The sequence below is a fragment of the Lactuca sativa genome, chromosome 6 (assembly GCF_002870075.4).
Source record: "Lactuca sativa cultivar Salinas chromosome 6, Lsat_Salinas_v11, whole genome shotgun sequence".
NCBI lineage: Eukaryota > Viridiplantae > Streptophyta > Magnoliopsida > Asterales > Asteraceae > Lactuca > Lactuca sativa.
The window spans coordinates 147,343,583-147,368,883 of NC_056628.2; the positions used below are offsets into that span (position 1 = coordinate 147,343,583).

A 25,301-nucleotide genomic window follows, 5' to 3' on the forward strand; every position below is an offset into this window, starting at 1 on the left:
TCAATTATATCTTGCTATATAATTCCTAGATTTATGGGATCGTTAATAACAAATTTAATTAAACATGTTTGATCCTATCTATGCCTCAAATCTCTCGTGCTTAGGTATCCTTTATCACAAAAGATTTCTGATCAAATCATCCAATTTGAAAAACATATGTAATCAAACTATAACTTGGTTATAGAAATTGCGAAGACACCCGAACATTAAAAGATAACACTAAGCGGTTAGGTATCATTTATCCCACTAGTGCATACAAGAGATGTGTGAGTGTTCTTCAAAGGATTGCATAGATTTGAGGTTTGTAAAAAAAAGGGTCTTTATATGTTTTATAATTCTAGTTTAAAAACATACGATATCATGTTTATTACATGCATATAATAAACCATGATATCAATTTTCAAAAGAAAATCATCTTTTAAAGGTTGTATATAAAAAACTAGTTTTTATATAATTTGTTACAATTCAATTTTAATAACTGGTATTAATTATGAGTGTTTTTGAACCTTTTATCTCTTTAATAAAACTTCATTTTATTACTTATATATTTGGAGTTTGTATAAGTTAAAAAAATCACTATTTTAAAACTTATAATGTAGTATTTCAAAATTTGTCGTTATTAACTATTTTATAAAACCGGGATTTATTTTTAAAATAATAACTTGTTACATATTATGTCCAATTTTGAAAACCAAACTCTATGTAATGTTTATTTTGTCCAAAATTATTTTAGAATGTGAAAAACTAATTTATCAACCATACATAATAATTGCATAAAAAGATATATACATAAACATAACCAACTAATTGCATTTTTGTGAGCCAACACAAAAGATGCAAAGGGGGCCAAAAATCTTATTATAATGTTGTTGTAGAAGCTCTCACTTGAGTAAACACTCATTGCTTGCGAAAGATTGGAAAATCTTCTTTAAAGGAAAAATTTCAGCCACATGCAACACTTTTCAAAAAAAGGCTGCAGAAAGTGTTGCATTAGGTCAACAGCCCTTTAAAGAAAAGGCTACTGTTGACAAAATTCATGACACTTTTCTTCAAGTGTCATCTTTCTGCCCAGCACTTATGTGGACTCGAAAATTGTCTTTTTGCCTTCAAAAAATGGCTCCAACTTCATTTCTTGTTACATCTTTGTACAAATAAATTATATCTAAAAACTAATCTATTACTTTACAAAATAGCTAAGAAAACTAATCTATTTACTTACTACATACCATATGAATAAATTAATTATTACAACCATTTTTATAACAAAAACAACAAACACAACAATCATAATGGTCGTTAGCTAGTTTATGCACATTATACATATAAAACAATCTTTGTTTTTCTAAGACAACTTTAAATGACAAAAGATGCATGAAAACTTTTGTCACAAAAAATAACAATAATAAAATTGTCATAGAAAATATGCATGAGCTTATTTTTTTATGCAAAAACAAGTTATCCATATTCTCCAAAAACTAAGATTTCCAAAAATAAAAAAATCTAACCAAACCTGCAAGGTTGCTCTTTGATACCAATTGTTGAGTTTTAGTTCAAAAATAGTTTCATAAACTAGAAAATATGGCAAACACAAGACTTAAAATTTCGAACATAACATAACATTTTATACTCACCAAGGATCTTCTTGCAAGTTATAGAAAGATAAAATATCAACCAAAGAAATGATGAATAAATAACAACCTTTGTTGTTCTCTGAGTCCTCTTGGGAGGTTTGGAAGTTGATGAAGAATGTGGAACTTTTGAGACACCAACAATGACTCAACTTAATGTAGATGCTAGTCCATAAACTCTTAAACCCTATCAAGGAAGTAAGAATGAGTGCAAGCCACATATTTTATAAGAATAAAGTGATTTTATGGACCATAAGTCATTAACACTTTAAGACATTAATGTATCCTAAAGCCTACTTGTCTCCCATACCTTTATAACATAGTTTCTTTCCCTTTAAATAATCAAAAACCCATCACGTGCATGCATGCAAGCATGCTCATGGTTTTAATATAAAAAAGGAAGTCAAACTTGGTAATTTTTATAAAATCTTTTATAAAATATAAACATTAATCATTTGGTAAAAGACAAAAAGTCCTTATGGTCCAAAATGTTGTAAATGACTTAATAAATCATACCATATGATGTATTATGTTACTTGCTAATGAAAATTATTATTTCCATGAAATAAATAATTTCCAATTTAATTATAAGAGTTTTATTGAATATTTATTAAAATCAATTTCTAATAAATAATCAATTATATCAACTTGTTGTTAGTGTGACCCATTAGTATCATATGTTAATTAGCAATATGACTTTAATATGACTCTTCAACATACTAGACCTTTCAGCCACGTCAAAAGAAAAGTTAAGCGATGAAGTGAAGCGTTGCCCAACTTTTTAGTCATCCATTTTAACAAGTGAGTGCTTCTTATATGTATTTCTTGATATTTATGTTAGATGAAGTATATGGTTTTTACTTGATTTAATCGTGTATATATATATATATATATATATATATATATATATATATATATATATATATATATTCATATATAAAATATAGTGATGGGTGATGAAAATGATGAGAGGACTTGACTATTGATGAACCAATCATCTAACAAAGTATAGATGATGACCACAGACTATTCTAGACAGTCCAGTGGAAACGTTGGTAGGCTCACAACATGTAGGTGTTAATGAACTAATATATGCCATTTGATGTACTCTATCCCCCATGACCGCCTTATTGACATATATTGCTAAAGGGACTCCCCAAACAATATTGTCTACTCATTGTTGATGATGATCCTTATGATAGGTCCCATGAGATCAATATTTTAGGACCAGTATATGAGAATAACATAAATAGGTAATTAGGTGAATTATTTGATGTGAATTATATAATTAAAGCACTTAATTACGATGGGTTGAAAACCCTATATGCTCACTAGCCCCCAAGCCTGACCCACTCAGTTACTTTGCATCACAGGTAGCGGTACAAAGGCACAGGGATGATGAGTGATTTGAGGAGTTGTTAGGCCATAATATAATAAATTGTTGTAAGACCTATTAAAACAATTTTATGATTATGTATTTGTATTGACGATGAAATCCCAAGGTTTTTATATAATGAAAAAAAAATCTTTGGAAATATTCAATTATTATGTTTTGGGAACAAATTCCGCAAATTAATGAATACTCTGGATTTAAATAAGTTTTAAATTGGTCGTGAAAATGGGGATGTCATAGACATGCATCTCTATAAAAGCAACGATTGTTATGATGCACCTGGATGTGAGAAAGCATCCTGGAAAGTATGGATGGGTGGATCAAGGGATTAAAAGCTTAATCCGTTAAGCTGATCGAAACATGTTTCACGACGTGGTGGTTTGATCACCATGACGTGGTGGTAAGTAGTCTTGTGACTATTTTGTCGTAAGGCTACCACGATGTGGCATATGCTTGGCCACGATGTGGTGGTCAACTAAGGTGGAATCTAACTGTTGACTTTTGAATAAGAGGGATTTTAGGCTATAGATTGAGGATGTGCCTTTGATTGTTGTATAGGTGGCTCGTAATACTAGTATGCGTTTCGTGTGAGTTGTGTTGATTATCTGCTAGCATGCGAGGTGAGTTTTTTCATTATACTTTGTACTGCAATATATATATATATATATATATATATATATATATATATATATATATATATATATATATATATATATGTATCCTTTGTGTATAGGATGTTGATATGATGTAGTGGTCTGTGAAATCATGTGGAGGGTTCCCTGGAATGTCACGCAAGGACCCGAGTTCACTTGAGGGCTTGACAATTCGATGAATCAGAAGTATCCGTATCTTTTCCAAATCCATGAGTCGTATCTAAAGTTTGAATTTCGGGACGAAATTCCCTCTAACGGGGGGATAATGTGACAACCCAAAGTTTGTTTCGTTGTCGTAACCCGTTCCGTCCGTAAAACCGTCTTTAGCAATTCGTTCCGATTTCGTTTTTGGGCTAAGTTATTTAAATTTATATGTTTATTATAATTTCATGAGTGTCCAAAACCCTTAGGAACTCATGAAAGCGGCCCAAATTATTTATTTGAAAATTTTTAGAATCGTTCCCGCCGGGTTACGACAACTTTATCGGGTACGACCAAAAGCATCGTATAACATCGACATCGGGTAGTATTCCACCGTGTCCCAAACTTAGAACATATTTAAAGCCCAAAGGACTTCATTTTGAAGCTTTTGCACTCTCTCGCTACTCTCTCTCTAACCTCTCTCCTCAAATCCAAGCTTTAGGTCCAAAATCATCAAATTAAAGCTCTATATCATCAAGGTAACCTTCCTAACTTGTTGTACAACCTTTCTTGCTTCCAAATCCGTGTTCAATATATGATTTAAGACCATAAACATGTGTTTATGGCCCTGGAATGCTCTTGGGCCGTGAACACATATAAGTTGGGTTTTAGAGCCTAAAAACCCTCCCAAATCACTTATGGAGCTTGGATTCGACTTAAGGACTTAATGGATTTGACTTAGGACACCTTGAACTTAATTTTTGGGTAGTAAACATGAGTTTATTGCCCAATAACATGCTTCGGCCGTAAACTCATTATCATGGGTAGTAAACTCAATTTCAAGTGTTTAAATGCCATTTAAACATACCAATAGCCTTGGATTAAATTCTAGAACCAACCACAATCGATTCAGGGGCCATAAACATGATGAAAAACCTCCCTTTAGGAGCTTACGGCCATAAACCCCCCCCAAGAATGGGTTCCTGGGCCATAAACTCATATACACTAGTCAAATGATGCCCTAAATTCATCCTAAGGCTTGTAAAAATTGTTTGAATCATGTATGATTGATCTAAGGCCACCAAATCATTAATATAAGAAAGTTATAGGAGCTTACAGCCATAAACTCCTAGTTTAGGGTCGTAAACTCCCTTTGATGGTTCCTTTGGTGGTTTAACTCATTCCTATGCCTTAGAATAAATCATAGCAACCTTCCCCAAGTGTTATTTGTCCATTTAGCATCATAAAACCCTCATCCATGAGTTCATGGCCGTGAAATCATGTGGAGTTGGTCTAGGGGCCGAAAACTCCATGAGGAGTTTACTATGGAAGAGTAAAAACATTATCCAAAGTCCCATATGTCCGTAGATGTCACCCGGGTCACTCCAAACACTTGATTTGAAGTGTTTTCGTGTCTTGGAGTGTATAATCATATCTAATTAGTGATTCAAAGTCTAATTAGATACCTTTTATATCATTTCATATTACATAGGAACCTCACGCGTTATCAAGCCCCGAACCGACACTTAGCATCCAATCCGTCATGTTTTCTTGCCTGGTGAGTTCATACCCCTACCCTTTTTCAATGTTTTCAGGGGGGGGGGGGATACAAGCAAAAGTACAAGAATATCTTGTACTTAAATTCATTATTTCATTTGAATGGTTTCATAATCCATACACTTTTAAGAATTGAAAACATATTAACAAACTGTTTGACTTGCAGAGTTGTTTTTTTTCAAACCGATTTCAATTCGTATTATATAGTGTTATACTTTATACTTCGCAATTGATTGTTCACACATTTACTATTTGAAATCATAGAACTTTTGTATTGTCCTTAATAAAACACCCCCTAGATACAAGTGGGAAGGACAGGTATCATTAGAACTTAGTCAGTCTTAGATAGTACTCCCCCTAGATACGAGAGTAAAGAGTAATATTAAGATTGGAGACACGTCCTTTGTAACACTTCCCCTAGACACGAGAGTGGAGGACTATCCTTGTAACCATAATCTTTGGAAGGGAGAGTGTGACTTGAGTGTATAGATCTATACGGGACTGACTATACCGCACCTGGCTGCTAGCTACAACCGAACCGAAAGGTTCAAGGGTGACAAAAGTCATAAAAAGATATTGGCCCCGTTCCGAGTCATATCTAGTCTGAAGTATGGTTAAGGACTCGCAATCAAGATTATGAAAGCTTTATACTTATTTATTAGTTTTATATACGTGTTAAAACTAATGTACATTTAAAGGTAACAAAACTTTCAGGAAACTTCACACACACACTTTAAGTATGGTAGATACTTGTACGCTACTTTCCGATTCGATAACACCTCACAAACATTTTAGGAAAATAAGGGTTTTTCCTAGGATAACTGAACTTGTTCTTAATCAGAGTGTGTAAAAATCAGATAACAAACTGTTCTTAATCAAACTAGGTAACAAGCGGGTAACTAAACTTTACTTTTAGGAAAATATGGGATTTTCCTAGGATAACAGTTGTTCATAACCAAAATTGTGTAACAAAACAGATAACTAAACATTACTTTTAAGAAAATATGGGATTTTCTTGGATAACCACTTTTTTAGAAAGCAGAAAGGAAATCTTGTTCATCTTTACAAAACAAACCACTTATGAACTCACCAGCTTTATGCTGATTTTCAAACTGCTTGTATTCTCAGGTCCATATTAGACAGGTACCCAGCGACCCTTTTGGCGAAGACGGAATGCGTAGAAGACACGTCTGTACTTTTGTTCATATGATATATAAGTATGACACTTGTAACATTTTGATTTCAAACAAATATAATAACTATATGTAATGTATTGCTTTGTGTTTACTATGTTTACTATGTACATTGGTTGCGATATTCATGACGTCCTCCGCCCTGGAACGTTTCCGCCATCGGTTTCGGGGTGTGACAGCGTTTTTCAAGGCGTGATGTAAGGTGGAGATTTTGTATTAATTTAAAATTATATTACCACATAAATATAAATTTATATTAAATATAACTACTTTTTAGAAGTGTTAGATCAATAACTAATAACAAAAAGTTAGCAAAAACCACAATACTTGTATCTCCGATTTGAAAAGACATAACAAAGAGCAAAAAACTGTGTCTCAAACGAAAAAACGCGCCATGGCGCGCCATATCACGCCTTGCCACGCGTCACGCCTAACAACAACGTTATAAAGCTTTTCGTAACGGCGAAGCCACGCCTCACGCCATGGCGCGCCTTTAAAACACTGCTTTGTATGTGTATTGTTGTGTGGGTATTTTGGGTAGTTCACTAAACTTTAGCTTACAGTTGTGGATTTAAATGTTTTGGGTACTCTTTAGAGGATCAGGGGAAAGCAAAGGCGTAACTGTACACAACATCTGTGGATTTTGTTGATACTTACATCATGTGTGACAAACTAGACTTTATGATTTATAAGCGTAAACAATTACAAATATATTGTCGCATGATTTACAAACAATACACTCAATGTGACTAATATCAAACTTAATGATTAACCTTTTTGCCCATTTTTGCTCTAAATAATAGCCACATAAATATTTCGTGACATGACTAATAAAAATCATTTGGATACACATTTGTGATATGGTATGACTATTTGAAATCAATACAATCACTTTGAAATAACATATGACTATTCACATAAAAAATTACAAATATATTGTCTCTTGATTTACAAATAATAACACTCAATGTGACTAATATCAAACTTAATGATTAACACTTTTTCATCATTTTTGCTCTAAATAATAACTACATGAATATTTCGCAATGTGACTAATAAAAATCATTGGATACACATTTGTGATATGGTGTGGCTATTCGAAATGCATACAACCACCATGAAATAACAAGTGACTGCACATAAACGGTAGGCAAGCTATAACACGTGTTCAACTTCACTCACACATATAGTTATGAGACCATATATGCTGAATTTTTGCTACATTGAAATCATGTGAGATAACTCTATTTTATGAGTTAGCGACATAAACATTTACTTCATGTGACGACTTATGACATTTGGACACTTTTTTGTCACTTTTTTTTTACTCCAATATATTTGTCACTTTTTTATGTATAGAGTAACTAATGCGTGTAACTCAATTTTCTATAGTCACGCCTCCCAATTAATAAGTGGTTGAATGTTCTGCCAAAATCTTTTAGTTCACTTCAACTACTTAATTATTAGAATGTGTGGCAATACGGTTTCGAATAGTCACACGATGAAGACCTTCAACTACTTAAAATATTGTATGAGTGACTATTCGTTTCCGATGTCGAGTAACCAAAGCCATAAAATGTAGTGGTGTTATGTTTGGAACAACGAATTGGATGACTTTTTGTTTTAAATAAAAATGTCTTTTTAAAATGAAAAAATTTCCTATGGTTTTTGGGATGTTACATAAATTCTCCTATATTTTGGCAATTAACCAAACCATATGGGTTACTAGGAAGATAAAGGATGTAACGTCCCACAATAATACCTGAAAAATTTTCATTTTTAAGTTTATAAAACAGTAAACCATATCATTGTCATAAAACCAAGGTAATCAAATTTTATCAATATATCATAATAATCAGAGTGATTCATAAAATGTAGAATCGAGTGGTGTTTGCTCTACAATTATCCCGAGCTCTTCCCTTTGAAAATAGAAGTACCTGAAACACAAACTGAAAATCATAAGCACAAAGCTTAGTGAGTTCCCCAAAATACCACATACCACACATACAACTGGGTCTAGCCCTCGGGTATATTCCAACCTAATAAGCAAGTATGGCCCCCGCCTTGGGGTATATTTCAACCCGATTGTACGGCTGTGGGCCCCGTCATGGGGTATATTTCAACCCGAACATGCCATGATGGGCCTGCCCTTGGGTATATTTCAACCCGACATGCCATATTGGGTTCCGCCCTGGGGTATATTTCAACCTGATCGTACAAACACAAATATATATATATATATATATATATATATATATATATATATATATATATATATATATCACACAACAGTTAGCATTCTACATAACCGAATAATGGGTCGACATTGGTGCCTTCGACTTATGGATATAGGGAGGAGACTCGCCTCAATTCACTAACAATCAAATCACTGCTCAGACCGCTGAACCGGATAACCTTGCGCCAACTACAATAAATAAAAACTTAATCATTAATTAACTCGATAGCCCAACATCCGAGGCCCACTCCATAAACCAACTTACTAAAGGGTAAAAGACCATTTTACCCTTTTCTTACTTGGCCCAAAACCAAAGTCTAGCCCAAAGCACAAAAAGCCCAAGATGGCAACCCTAGCCCAAAATGGCCCAACTTCCTAATTGTGCCTAAAAATTCTCATGGGACCGATACCAAGAATGTCCCCAGCCTAACCATGGCCTACAAACAGGAACCCAATGACCCAATAAGGCCTAAACTCAGAAGGCCCAATAATGTTGAACTGGGGAGTGCGCCTTCCGTACTCGAGATGTATGCCCCACATACACGGCCTCAAAGCATATAGTACAAGTGTTGGGTTTTAAGTACTATAACACTCCTATGGTGCACATACAACCCTAAAGCTTGGGATCTAAGTTTTCTCTAATTATACATGCAATATTCATTTTCAAAGCATGAAGCCTAACTAGCATACAACATTGATATTTAAAACATAAAAACTAGTTAGAAGATTACCTCTTTGTTGTAGCTTGTAGAACTTAGCCTTTCAAGAGCTTAGCGCCCCAAGTGTGATGCCTCAAACAAGTCACAAACACCATGAACAAGTGGAGGATAATGATAGAGAAGTTGTGGAGCTCAAAATCGGCTAGGCAATAACCTTGGAGTACGAGTGGCCAATTTTGCAAGCTTAGGGACCCTATTTATAGTTTGGAATCTTTAGGGTTTAAACTTGTAAACCTTAATTCACTTGGGCTTTTAATCCATTAACTCATTAGCCTTATGGACTAACTCTTCATGGACTCTCACAAAGATTTAGTCCAATCCTAATCAACATGGATCATTAGCCCAAACTATAAATATCACTGATTTACATAATCAGTCCCTACAAATTTAATTAGTCTCTTTTGATCACTAAACTAATTCCAAATTAATTCTTGATCAATACCAATTAAATAATATGATTATAGTTATGGGCAACCCGAAATGGACCATGCTACTCTCGAGTCAAGTAAATACCAATTATAGTTATGAGCTTAGACACCTAATCCAACAACAAGTTCGTTAAGCACAAACTCAATTACACTAGGCGTACAATTATATACGCCCCATATACTCCTCATGCTCTATTTTTCACTCCGTTAAGCACTTAATCGGTTAAGATAGATGTTAAACTCCCATATCTGCTTCTACAAGACCACTAATCACGTAAAGTTGGCAACTTTACACTCATGTATGGCTTAATGGGGTTCTATAGCTCAAAAGAACTTAACAAAGGGTCTTAACACATGCATGAGTCCATAAACACCTCAAAGCTTTCATTTTATGGACCAAGGGACCAAAAGAACCCTATATCTACCATTACTCACTTCTGGAGTGAATCAAGAGGCTTAACATTCATCCCAAGGACTCAAAAAGCACAAAATGGCACCAAAACTAGATCTAACATCATGGATTATCAAGATGGAAACTTTTTGCCTCACAAGGATGGAAAATGATGAACTAATCCCAAATCCTCAAGCTCCAAGCACAACTCCAAATGTTTCACTTCTTCTTCTCCTTCACAAAGCACCAACACTCACACTTTAGGGCTCAAAACTCTCAAGAACTCACTTAAGGTTCGATTTATGGACAAGAGGGGATGGAGGCTGATGATATTAGGGTTAGGTGATGAGATAGGAGCTTAAATGGGTTCCAAGACCCTAAAATAGGGTTTGCATGAATATGGAGTACGTCCAATGTACTCCCATTACACTTAGTGTACTCCTCTAGAGTAACGCGATCCATCTGATTAGTACGCCCAACGTATGCCAGTGTACGCCGCACGTACTGGACTTAGCACTAGTACGCCCTACGTACTAGGGTCATCCTTAAACCATATAATCTTCTGAAGGCCATAACTTCTTCGTTATAAGTCCGTTTCCAACGATCCTTATATCCACGAAGAGGTGTTGAGAAGCTCTACGCTTCTATCGGCTCATATTTGCCTTAAAACTCCCTGAACTAAAATCCAATTTCCATAAAAGCCCGAACTTACGCTTTACTGAAATATCCCTTGGCTCCAAAACACAATTCGAGCACCTGGATCATCTAAATTACACTAACCATACCCAAATGGGTCCAAATCTATTTTCCTTAAAGGTCCTAATCTTGATGATACCCGATCTTTGGTCACCATCCCACAACAGGAAACGATTCGGAACATGACGTTACAAAGGAAATTGTAGTGATGTAAAGAATTGTAGCGATGAAACAAGGTTCGCATAACGAAGGGTTAGAACATAAAGCCATTAAGGTGTGTGATCAAGTGCAAGGATCAACAGTTAGATTAGAATTCAACCACAATCAAAAGCTTGATGATAAAATGTAGAACATTGGAGTTGTACCTAATGCATTTAGTTTTGTTATGTTTGCTCTTGACTTTTTTTGGAGATAATGAATAAGAGAATTAATTACCTTATATTTCCTCTATTTATCTTTCTTTCTTTCTTTGTTCTGCTCTATCTTTTATTTTGTGAATACAATGCACATGGAAAGAGAGAGAGAGAGAGAGAGACCCATTTTGTTTTTAGTTATTTCCATAGGAAAATTAAAAGGAAATTAAATAAGGACAAGTTTGTCATTTTAGTATGTCTATAGACTTAAACCACAATGAAAGTTGTCATAATGGTCAAATTTGCAATTTGGAACCTTAGAAACCAAAACCCTAAAAATCACAAACCACGATGACTGAATTTGTAGTTTTCTATAAATAATTAAATATTATATACATATTAACCTAAACATCATTTATTTGCAAGCTATTTACAAAAAGAAAATAAATAAATAAATAAATTGAGGTATATTAACAAAATTAACCAATTTGAAAAAGATGCTTACAAAAATGACCAACATTTTCTGACATTGCAAAATGACATCTATGTTTGTCTACAACAAAATATTCCAAACTATTAATGTTTGTTCAGGCGTGATAATGTAGTTAGTAACATGTGATGTAAAAACATTATGGAATATGACATGACAAAGATAATATACATTATGGATTGATTTCGTATATTCAAGATAGTCATAATGTACTATATTTTAGACATACATTAGGTGTTCTTATTTTGAAGTTTGCATATCTAGGTTAATAAGTAGATATCTATACCACCAGATATGGCTATTTCAGTTGAAAATGAGTTTGCCCAACTGAATGTAATGTTTATGCTATTGAATTTGATATGTAATGTTTATGCGATTGAATTTGATGTTTATTTGTCATTTCAAATATCATAGCAACCGTTCTAAGAAGGCATATACACTACACTAAAAAAGAAGTATTTGTTTCATACACATATTTACCAAATAAATTACAATGTGCAACATAAATCTTAAATGTATCGAAATATTGTACATTCCAAAACATTTCCTAAATCTAAACTCAAATTGTAACTAAATGCAATACCATGTTTAAGGGATGTTTGATATATCTCTTACTGAGTCTAATAAAAGGTTATATTTGACTCGGTCCAAAGCAAGTACTTTGGTACATGAACGAGATGGAACTAGACTGGACGAGACTGAATATGATTGAATTGGACTGAACTGTAGTGAACTTTTATATAGCGTTTGGTGTAATTAGAACTAGACAAACCATGGTCAAATTACCAAATCATCCTTAAGAATTAAAGAATAACTTGGAAGGACTTTAGATTATTGTTTTCATGCATCAGTGGAAGAGGGTCTTTTATTTTATTTTTTTTGTTTTTAATTATCGCATGGCATGAGTGAATAATGATCTTTAATTTTTTTTTTTAATTATTACAGTGGAGGAGTTGAGGATGATATTACCATATATGAGGTTTCGGATGGTATTAAGTTGCATAGGGGAGACGTAAACAAGAGTGATGGCGTGGTATTTTATTCTTAATGTTCTTGTCCCACTTTGTTCTATGCTTTTGGATGGGACTAAAATATGAAGGTTTAGTCCCATTTGACTTAGTCTTTGTTCCACTAAGTTCTAGTCTCATCTCTAACACTACTTCAAATGATCTTATTCTTTTCTGTTCTGTCCAGTTCCACCTACCAAACGCTGCCTTAATGGTTCAAAATCATATTACCGATTCAAATATGGAGGGGTTGCCGATTGAGATAGTATTCATGAAAAAGGTACATGGTCTAACTCTAATGTGAGGTGGTCATCGTAAAAGTTGGTGGTGGTGTATTGAATAAATAAAGTACGCTTATTAATAAAAATACGTTTGTAATTATGGAAATTTATTGAATATTGGCAACTATGTAGTGAATGGAAAAAAAAAATAGTAAATTATGTGAAGATCTCCCAATGTCAAGTAAAATAAAAGTTCAAACTTTTTATCAATCGTATCTATCTATCCTCCCACAATAATATATTGGCCCAAGTGTCATACCGGCTTACCAACATTTCTTTCGGTTCTTATTTCCCGAACACAAATCACCATAATTACAACATGGTGCTACATGAACACTCAAAGCATTCTTACAACCTTGGTTACAAGTTTACACAATGCTGCATATCTACCAAATTCATAAGATTTTGTATTTCAAATTGATGGAAATCATCGAGTAAAGAATTCCCAGCTTTCATGCATGTTTTATCCTCATTAGGATCCATCGTTTGTAGAAACTGAACAAGCCCTAAAAATATCTCATGTCTTGTTACATTCTTGTTAACCTGTAAAAAAAGATTAGAAATTAAACAAGAATAGACTTATCTTTCCGTTTATGTTTTCTTTAATCATGATTTTTCATTTTTTAAAGTGAAATCTTGAATATGTTACCTCGGGTTCAACTATGAAACGTGCATAAATTTTATCGCCACGAGCTTCCATAACTCCCTTCAAGATTATCAAGCCAAAACGCCGAATTATGTCCATTATCTCAAGAAAGAATCCTTGTTCTTCACAAAGCATCTAGAATAAAAGTACATTCGTTCTCGTCAAAATTCATGCATAATAAGTTACTAATATATGACATTGTATTACACAAGAAATAGCATGACAAGATAAAACATGATATAATATGACCTAACATGACTAGACAAGATGAAACATGACTAGACATGATGTACCATCTTATTCCATTTTTGTGGTGGGACAAATAATTATAGTTTTCGTCTGTCTTAATCAAATAGATGTCAAACACAGTTTAACCTGTTATGTATTCCTGTTATATATTCCGAAACAAACGAGCAAAAAGATGACAGTTCATTTACCTCTATAATCATCTGACCGGTGGCACCAAGGTCCTCAACTATTAGCGGGCAAACCATTGTCTGATTTCCCAATTCGCAAGCCCATGTCACGCCATTGGTGCTCGGATCATTGGAATCAATGCTATTACGCTGGTCAAGAATTCAAAATTTGTGTTACATTTATGGTTTTTTAATGGTAATTGTTCAAAACAAATACTATGAAACTAAAGACCATGACTTTTATTCTCACCTTCGGTTCTTCGGCTTGTTTTATTCTGTCCGATTGTTTCGTTACACTTTCCAAGAACATCATGTGTTTAATGGTCCGATCCAACAAACAATCGATGCTCATCTGTCAATCATGAAACACAATTAGAAACATTAGTAACGAGTCTTAACATGATAACTATATCTTCAAATCCTAAATGAACTGTATGAATCAAGTAAATGACCATTTTACCATTCTATTGAATTGAAGATTTTACCTTCTCACCACTAGGAATCAATTGTCTCAACTCCGCCATTCGGTCCAAAATTTGTTGGCGGTCTTTGGGTCGGGGTCTAGTCCCCGGTTTAGCCTTTTTCTTAGTGGGTTTAACCGGTTCGACCCGGTTCTCACCTTGTAGAACCACACTCGAACCACTCCCACTATAAGCATCAACCATTTGCAAACTTGTCTCTAATTTAGGCATAATCACCTCTTTCTGTAAAGAACTCACTTCCCACTTACAATTTCCTATCTTCCTTCGTTTCACTGAAACCTGATCACCCTCGATGCAAGATGTTGAAACGACATTTGAAATACCAGAAATACCCTCCAAAAGCTCTTCAATCCCGAGTTTCGAGAATAACCTTTCTTTTCGACCAAGGGAAGTAATGTCATGATCATGTTGGTCTGGTTTTGGTTTTGGTTTTGATTCTGATTCTGAACTGAAAGAATGGAAACCCGAGCGATTGCCACCTTTCACCGGAGCTAAAATGGCTTCCAACCCTCCATTGTTTCCGATCACATCAACATCAATACAAGAAATCGTCGGAGATTCACGTTTTACATCAGAATCGAAGGGGTTGAATCCTATCGATGGTGAGAATAAATCATTCTTCGGTGGAGAAAACCACTGAGAAACATTGAATTCTTCAGTTCGAAAGAATTCATCGGGAATCCCAAAATCCGGGAGTGAATCAAAAACAAGATTCAGGTCTTCGGAAGATATCAAGGATTGATTTGAAGAATACGAATAAAATTCAGATCTTCCACCGTTTACGATTTCTCGAAAGATTCTTTTTGTTTGATTTACGAATTCCATATTTTCCAGAATCTGAATCATCAAAACGTATAGACGAATTAGATTTAAGGATTTTTGTTACAAAAAGTAGAAAAAATTGGTTTTTTCGAGTGATTAATTAACCTTCTGATTTGACCCAAATCGTACAACTCCTTGTGGCTCCACAGGGATGACTACAATTGTCTGCAAAACGAAAGTAATAATGAGACCAACGTACAAACAACCATGCAAGACGTACAACTTCATCTGTGGTGGACATACGGTGGCACCACCATTAATAAGCCACCTGAAATTCGTACCTTCATGCCGGAAGAAAATTGACGACGAAATTCATACTCATCCTGAAAATTTAGTTAAAGGGTGTCACTTAGAACATTAAGAAAGGATCCATTTTGGAGTTTAATCATAAATGTTTGATTTTTTCAAGAAAGATGACAACTTTTTATATAAATATGAAAGATGAAAGAAAAGATATAATGAAATACCAGAAACATATCCCAGATCGAACCCGAAAAACTGTGTTGTTTGTAATGATCTTCTGAAGTCATCCACATGTGTTTGTTAGTGTAAGCAACTTGCCCAATTATCCTTTAACAAATCAAGAAATGAAAATTTTATCATAATCAACGTTAGAAAACTAAGCATGATTATAGAAAGTTAATTATTTTTATAATTTATACAAAATTTAGGGATAAATGAGCATACCCTCCTCCAATTGGTACTTGTAGAAGCGAATTATCGATCACACCTTCGAATTTTTCATCAAAGTATGCATCTTGCAGAATCGGCAATCTATGAAGCAAAAGATAATTTCAAGGTTTCAAGAATCAGTCAAAATGAAATTGAAAGTAAAATGTGATAAATTAATTAATATTTCTTAAAGCCAATTAATTAATAAACTTTAATTTGTAAACACAAAACATGGGGAGTATCTTCTTGGTGCATGGAAATAATGCATTAAATAACAATGCTACGAAGATCTCACTTCCAATCAGAATATAATCTTGTCATTTTCTTGATACCCAAAAAAAACACTTATTATCGAAAAAAAAAAAACTCATTATCCAAAAAAAAAAAAAAAGAAACTCATATCAAGAATACGCAAGATGAACATGAGATTGGAATAGATTGAATGTATGCAAGAGAATGAGTATCATAAGTTCATAACCTTGAATGAGTACATGTTCTGTATATATACATGTATACTTGTGTATCTATATATGACTATAAATGTGTGAAGAAGATGAAGAGTCATACGAGGAATTTGGCTGTTGATAGCTCCAAAAAGCGCCATAACACCATCCATAATTGCAACAAAGATTCTTGAGCACATTTTTAACGATTGAATCCATCTGAAAGGTACCCATTTCACCCAGAAAATCAAGAATCAACACTAAATTGGCTTCTTCTTCTTCTTCTTCTTTTGCGAAAACAGAAAAGGGTGTTCGATCGTCTTCTTGTTGTTCTTCAAGAGACTACGAAACCCACCTGCAACAACGAGTGCTTTGGGAAAGTAATATGCGTAAAAAGAAGTTATGGCAGAGTTGAAGAAACAAGAAATTTGGGTTTATGAAAGATGATGATATATAATTTCAGAAAGGGAAAGCTGAGTTTTTATTTTCCCAGAAATGAATGAAGCAAATGGTTTGTTATGTCTTGTTGTTACACTGGCAGAAACAGTACTACAAGATGATGATTCTTCTGTTTCAAGATTATATTTATTTATGATTAAATAATAAACAAATGGCATCAAATGTCTACTGGAAAAGCTGTTTTGTGCTCAAAGCTAAAAAACACACAATACCTAATAAAGCTGTCTCTAGTATGAGACAGAAAATTGGTGTTTTTAAAGTTTTTTTTATTTTTTTTTCCTTTGATAGAGGTAACCATTTCCCTTTCTTTTTTGGAAAGGTGAATATTTTGTTGTTGGATTTTATAATAAATTCAAGATGGGATAAAGACATGTAATGTTTCAATTACTACGTAAAACTTTTATGTTTAAACAAACTCAAATTTATAAGAAAATTGACAATTTTGAATTCTTTCTTGACTCAAAATGAATAGTAGCGTCTTTCTAATTGCTTTATTCAATTTTCGGATTTTGAAGAAAAGGTATAATTTTTGATTTTTAGTGATATTTGAACTTTTTGTTTTTCATTAGGTTATGAGGAATGGTAATGTTCCTAACACTTTGTCATATCAGTTTTTTAAGTACTAATATTTTTTATACACATCAACTTTTAGAGAGAATGGTAATACCCCTAGCATTTCATGAAGAATAAATTAGGTCAATACATTAGCAATTGGGTCAAATGCCTATGGACCAATCAAATTGCACTCACACACACTCTCTCTCATCTCGCCAAAATGGTAACGAGCCCCCTAACGAGTGCTAGGGGGCGGTGTTCTTGCACTATTAGCAAGCATAATGAGCCTTTCTAACACTCCCACTCCTCTTAGCTTAAAAAATAAATTTTAGAAAAATTTTAAACTACATTATGTGAATGACTCATGTTGAACAAGCGTTGGTGTCCATCATGCATAAGATCACTTGTGTAATGTTAATAATGCTGTGAACGTGTGTCTGAGTAAAAACATATCCAAAGGCTAATCTATACTATCATTTAAAATTATATATATATATATATATATATATATATATATTGGTCTTTAAAATCTTCTCCATTTAATTAGTCATTTTTAAACATATATTATATTTTATGGACGTTGAATGCCACAATTAAAAGAAAATAGAAATAAATCAGGTATTTATTTTATAAACGTAAAATATGAAAAAGCTTATGACATAAAAAAAAGATTAGAAATATTATGTAGTCGTTTTAAGTTTATATTTTATAAATGAAATGTCACTAAATATTTGATAGAAATAATTAACTTGTATAAAAATTACAAATATTTAAAACTAAAATACAATTTATGGGTAAAAAGAAGATGACGATGTTAAATAAACTAAATATAAAAATATGTTGACCATTTAATATATATTAAGTACTTAATAAAAAATCAAATAAGCTCGTAGCCTCAATGATAATAAATCACAAATAATTTAAAACAAATATTAATAAATCATAAAATAAGTTTCGTTTCATTAAGGATGCTCTAAGTTCTCACCGTGCAAAAGAGCTTAATTGTAACCATAATTAGCTTATTCAATATTTTTTGTTTTACGTTTTTATTTTTATTTTTTGTTTTTGTATAAATTTTATTTTATTAAATGTATGAATATACTAAGTTAGAAATTTCAACAATTGTGAATACTGAATAGTTTTTAGCCTCATAAAACATGTATAAAGAAGACAAAATTGCAAAAATGGTCTCTTTGTGCATTTTTTGGGGGTTTTAGTCCAAATCCCGATTTTTTTGGCTTCGTGGTCCTTCTGAGCTAGTTTTGTTGTGTTTTTAGTCCCTCTTAATAGTGAAATGACTATAATACCCTTGAAGTATTTATTTTTCATTTTTCTTTCATTTCTTCTTAAATCTAACACTAATTAATTTATTTTAATAATTAAAAAAATAAGAAGGGTCCACCTCCTCCCTCTCTCTCTCTCTCTCTCTCTCTCTCTCTCATCGATCAAGGTTCAGATTGCAACATTCACTCTTCCCTCTTTTGTTTATTGGAAACTCAGATGATGTTCTTCAAACCTCATACAATACTAAACACCAAAATTAGCCCAGATCTTGAACTTAATATTATAAGTCGATGCTTACCAACCATTATATCAAGCATAGAACCTGCTTCGTGTATGAAAGCTTTACAACAACACTTTGAATATTAAAAGTTACACCCATATAGTCGTTGGGCACAAGTTTATGATGTTTGTACTTTAGCCATTGTAATATGTACAAGATAACCCAGATTCACATTTTTTCCCATTAGAATCTCTTTTAAATTTTTTTGAAAGGAAATGGAATTGCCATAAGTACATTATTGATTGAAACATTGATTTATGGAACCTGAAACTCGATTTCCCCATCATCTTCATTATTAGCTCCTAACGAGACCATTATCACTATCTTCATCCCCTATTCTCGCTTTTTGTGACCCCATCTGCAGATCAGAGTAACGAGGAGGAATAAGGCATGTCATCATCTTCGTGATCTCTTTCTGGTGATAGAATCTCATGTAACGAGAAGTAGATCGAATGCAATGGGTTGTTTGTTGTCCATATATGAGAGAGTAGCAAAGTAGAGAGAAGTGTGGTTGCGAGAGAAGAAATCATCAGATTAGGGAGAGAGTTAGTACCATCTTCTTCCCCATCCCTTCTTGTTTTTCCTCCCCTGGATTCGAAAGTTCCTCAATCTTGAAGATGATTACTAGATTCATGTTGGTCTAGTGATTTTAGGTATTTGAGTTTGGGGAAGAAAGAGGGAGGGAAAGATGTATGGGTAAGAGAGATGATATCCACATGTGTGTGTGAGAGAGAGGCCCAAATTAATTAATTATTTTCTTTTTCCTTTAAATTAAAATGAAAAAACATAAAAAAAATATATCAGAAAGGACATTTTAGTCTTTTCAATTTTCTAAGGGACCAAAATCACAAGCAAACTTGTTCAAAAGAACCACAAAGCCAAAAAAAATAAGGGTTTGGACTAAAACCCCAAAAAAGTGCATACCACAGGGACCATTTTTGCAATTTTGTCTATAAAGAATTAAAGATATATAAATGTTATAATTTTTTTTACTGAAAACATAAACATATTAAATTTAGAAATTACATAAATAAAAATTGATTGAAACTATTTTTTTTCTTTTCCTTTTCAGTTTTGTCAAAGTTAATGTTTCCAAGTAATTGATTTGGTGCTTCTTAAAAATAAAAAAATAAAAAATATAAAAAAAAATAAAAAAGGACCTATAGTGAAAAGCTTAGCACCTTGAAAGCTTGAAAGCTTTAAGAAAGGATTTCATCAAGAAAATAAAATTTTATTGATTGTATCATAACAATAATAAGATTTATGTATGCAAAGACAGAATTTCACCTATCTTTGATTCTAGATGAAAAGTAGCATATAGGTCATATTGATTCATTCTATACCTTTATTATTAATTACATCATTTCATGAACACTTTAGAAAATATGCTTATTATATGGTTCACCAAACTATCCATTATTATTGGCCTCATTTTGACTACAAAATAAACTCTGTACTTTCCATTAAACTTCTCAAAAATTGCTTTAACGCAGTTCCTCTAAGATAACTTGATTTATTTGTTATTAATTATACTCATATTTTCATGTTGCATTGTAGTTAATATCTTTTTTATATACATAAAAATTTATGTTTTAGAAAATTATATTTTATAGTTCTACAAAGCCTAAATTATTATGTATGGAAAAAAAAATATTATGTACAAGTTATTTTATTTCATTGTATGATAAAAATAGGAAAGAGAATACTTGATAGATAACCATGGGTGACCTTGCATGTCATGAAACATATATTTAATCATATCATAGGTTTCTAATATAACATTTAAGGTATTTATTATAAGTTTTAAATTCAACCTTAAATTGTAGCCTTTTGAAGTTTTAAAAGACAATAACTTTTGTTTAACCTCATTTCTATATAAAATTAAGACCATTTTAACCCCTTCATAATACCCAAATAGGCTTTACTAAAATCACGTAAAGACTCAAGGTGCGTCTAGTTAACCCTAACGACTCTCATTGCCTCTAACTTGTCCTATTTGACCCGTTAAAATATCATTATGATGTAGATTAAATCATTAAATATCATTAGTTTGAATGATTATTGTTGGGTGAATTGTTTGATATGAAGAAATGGGTGGATGATGAGTAATTTGAAAGGGTGAAAGGAGGTACCAAAAGAAATAATTAATGGCAGAGAATATTCCGGCAAGAAAGTGAACGGAAGTGATGGCGCAATTGGGTGGTCTCTCCTTGGGAAGTGAGATAAGTGAGTGGGCCTGAAACTATTAAGGTTTGTAGGGTTTTATGGGATACATCTTCTGCAACTCCTCTTCAATCTGCCTCCTCCTTATCATTACCCCACCGCCACAGTACCACCACCACGGCCGTTACCACCACCGTTAACACCACCGTTTGTAAGACTATAGTCATCACGTGCGTTTCACGAACTTACAATGAATATAAGATATGAAAATGGTATATAAAGTTTTTAATAAACAAACATCAAAAGAAACTTGCTCAAATATTGAACATATTTTTATCCTTTAGAATAAGGCTGAATGGTGTTTATCTTTTAGAGTAAGGCTGAACGGTGTGGTTCTTATGGTACCCCGTATCTAACTTAGTGATGTTTTTGCATTTTTTTTCCCCATTTTTAAAAGGACTAGGGTTTGGTGTTCATTGTCAAATATAAGGTAAAAAGAGAAAAAGACACATGCATCATTTGCTTCATACTTTACCACCTGTGGAAACCCACCGTCGATAACTCACCGGCACCAAAGGGCCAATGGCCTAGCGGTATGGAGTGACATCTCATTTGAGAGGTCAAGGGTTCAAGTCTCGGTGGAGACATAAGTGGTTATTTATGAGTAGATTAGTTAGTTTGCTGTTTCAAAAAAAAAATAACTCACCGGCAGTAAAATGAGGGTGCAGTGCGGTGTGTACCGGAGGTAAAGATGTCCACGTTGTACTATTGCCAGTAAAAACCAATCCACAACGTTTTAGCCTAAAAACGTTGTACCGGATAAAATTATACAGTTAAAATTTTTTAAATCATATGTTATTGAAAATAAATTATATTATAAAATTTAAAATTAATCATATATAAGTGAAAATAAAATATAATGTAAAATTTTAAAAGATAAAAAGATCATATTATTATTTTCATTAACATAAAAAATCTTTCAATATAATACATTATTATACACTTAAATATTTAATATTTTTTATTTAGTTGAATAAAAATAATTTAAGTATTTCAATCTTATATAATTAAGTACCATAAAACGTAAAAACCATTTATATTGTAGCGACTTAATGCTAAAATAGCTTATATCCGTGCTTTATGCGGAATAAATTTATATATTTAATTTGTTGGTAATCATATGCATTGAAAATATTTATGTCATTTATATTAACTATAAATAATAATAGTTATTATATTTAGTTGATGTAAAATTATAATGAATTTGAAATAGAATAACATTTATTAAAATCAAACCATTTAATGGTCTTTACTCGTACTTTATATGTATATAAAATTAGTTATATTTCTCAAATATTTCAATTATTTTTATGATTTATTATTATTATTTTTTAATTTGAGCATGTTTTAATTTCAACATGATGTTTATTTAAATTATAAAACAATGTTTATATATATATATATATATATATATATATATATATATATATATATATATATATATATATATATATATCATAATTTAATTTATAACATTATATTATTTATAATTATTTATTATTATAAGTTAATTTTATAACAACTTACTTAAATTTTAGTTATTATAAAACATAGTTTTTGGACATCTTTTAGTTAATTTGACTTTTAGATTTATGTTTTTTTACATTTATTGTATTTAATATTTTCATTTTAAATATTTAAAAGAATATACATTGGAATTTTTTTAAAACTTTATTTGATATTTTACTTTAGGTTTTAAATTTTACACTATATTTTTAATTTTATTTGATATATTAATTTAGGTTATGCATTTAATACTATATTGAAATCAATAAATTGACTATATTGTATTAATAATTTAAGAAATCTTCTATTTATGATAATGTTGATAATTAACAATATATTTAAGTTAATAAATTAAGTATATTTTGTGGAAATATGAAGAGTTTGAGAGTTTCAAATAGAAATGATAAAAAAATGCTTCTTTTATAATGTAGTTGTATTTAATATTTTCTTTGTAACTATTTTTAAAAGAATATACATTGGAATTTTTTAAAAACTTTATTTAATATTCTACTTTAGAGTTTAAATTTTACACGATATTTTTAAGTTCATTTGATATATGAATTTAGGTTATGCATTTAACACTATATTGAAGTCAACAAATTAGTTATATAATATTGATAATTTAAGAAGTCTCCTATTTATGACAATGTTTATAACTAACAATATATTTAAGTTTAAATTAAGTATATTTTATGGAAATATGAAAGGTTATGATAATAATGATAATTAAAAACATATTTAAGTTAATAAATTAAATATATTTTATGGAAATAGAAAGAGTTTTATGCGTTGGAGAGACCGTTTCTTATTTTGTGCCGAAACTATTTTTAAATCACAAGCTGAAACAGGTGAAATCAAAGGGCATTACTTGAATGCTACTGCGGGTACATGCGAAGAAATGATGAAAAGGGCTATATTTGCCAGAGAATTGGGAGTTCCTATCGTAATGCATGACTACCTAACAGGGGGATTCACTGCAAATACTAGCTTGGCTCATTATTGCCGAGATAATGGTCTACTTCTTCACATCCACCGCGCAATGCATGCAGTTATTGATAGACAGAAGAATCATGGTATACACTTCCGTGTACTAGCTAAAGCGTTAGGAGTTTCAAATATATGGGATGAAAGAAAAATATTTCATTTATAATCTAGTTGTATTTAATATTTTCCATTTAACTATTTAAAAAAGTATACGTTGAAATTTTTCCAAAACTTTATTTGGTATTTTACTTTAGGTTTTAAATTTTACACTATATTTTTAAGTTTATTTAATATATTAATTTAGGTTATGTATTTAACACTATATTGAAATCAACAAATTAACTATATCATATTGATAATTTAAAAAGTCTTTTATTTATGATAATGTTGATAATTAACATATTTAAATTAATAAATTAAATATATTTTATGGAAATGTGAAGAATTAGGAGTTTTAAATGGATTTTGTGGAAAAATGTTTACTTTATAATATAATATACGACATAATATAATACAATGATATAATATGATGATAACAATGAATATTATAGCTAACTAAATAAATGTTTATAGATTTTATGCTAATAAATATATCGTTTTCAGTTAACAAAGTATCTTCTTAAATCCGTATCTTAAAATAATAAAACAAACATTTTCTTTTGGTACTGTAACGTCCGCGTTTCCAGGCTAGGCATTTTCGTTGATGTAATAGTCTAGGTTAATCTTTGTAACCCGTTTTGAAATAATAAGATTGTATTATTTGAGTATTATGTGTTTTGTGCTTAATTACTTAATTATGTGGTTTGATTAATTAAGAATAAAAAAATAAGCATCAAAATTTAAGTGTAAAATAAACTTGATATCTTTGGTTAATATTGTAGTAGTTGAAACGAGGTTTCCGAATATATAAAGAACGCCCAAATTTGACTTCGTATGAGGAAGTTATGATTTATTGAAGTTTCGACTTAGCGGTATGCAGCCTGAAATACTCGATTTGAGATCGAGCGGTTTTTAGCCGAAACAATCTAAACGAGAATCGAAGATCTCGTTGTTGGTATCGAAGCGATGAAAAGTTAGGCAAGAACGGGCGTCAAACGAAGAAGTTATGAATTTATAACGAAGTTTTTCTGTCCCGACCTATTAAAAATAAATAATAAAAATAAAGTTAAAATTAGCCGACGGAGTCTAAACGAAAGTTGTAGAGCGTAGTCTCACCTTCGCTTGGATATAAAGAACGTCGAAAACGGAGTTCGTATGAAGAAGATATGAATTTTCGAAGTTTATTAAATAATTAATAATTAAATTTTATTATTAAATCCCGGTATTATCCGAAGACGAGTCATCGGACTCATCCGAAGTACGC

At 31.8% G+C, this 25,301-nt stretch overlaps 1 protein-coding gene across 1 annotated transcript; it reads right to left on the reverse strand.

Moving 5' to 3' along the window:
* Positions 1–13,343: 13,343 nt before the first annotated feature.
* LOC111890542 (transcription factor LHW) lies at positions 13,344–17,594 on the reverse strand. The gene is made up of 10 exons (XM_023886651.3): positions 16,772–17,594; positions 16,220–16,306; positions 16,000–16,102; positions 15,814–15,855; positions 15,638–15,697; positions 14,714–15,547; positions 14,479–14,580; positions 14,250–14,378; positions 13,816–13,947; positions 13,344–13,709 (listed from the first exon to the last, which is right to left on the reverse strand). Exons 1-10 carry the CDS (start codon positions 16,879–16,881, stop codon positions 13,527–13,529), a joined length of 1,782 nt encoding a protein of 593 aa, XP_023742419.1. The 5' UTR covers positions 16,882–17,594; the 3' UTR covers positions 13,344–13,526.
* Between the last annotated feature and the right edge of the window lie 7,707 nt (positions 17,595–25,301).

What these genes read in the sequence shown, in the direction of transcription:
- LOC111890542 (XM_023886651.3), bottom strand. Translation starts at nt 16,881, where the DNA reads ATGGGTACCTTTCAGATGGATTCAATCGTTAAAAATGTGCTCAAGAAT. An exon ending in TGATTCCTAGTGGTGAGAAG is followed by an intron (nt 14,581 to 14,713) that starts GTAAAATCTTCA and finishes CATGATTGACAG; the next exon opens with ATGAGCATCGATTGTTTGTT. An exon ending in CCGGTCAGATGATTATAGAG is followed by an intron (nt 13,948 to 14,249) that starts GTAAATGAACTG and finishes CTTTTATTCTAG; the next exon opens with ATGCTTTGTGAAGAACAAGG.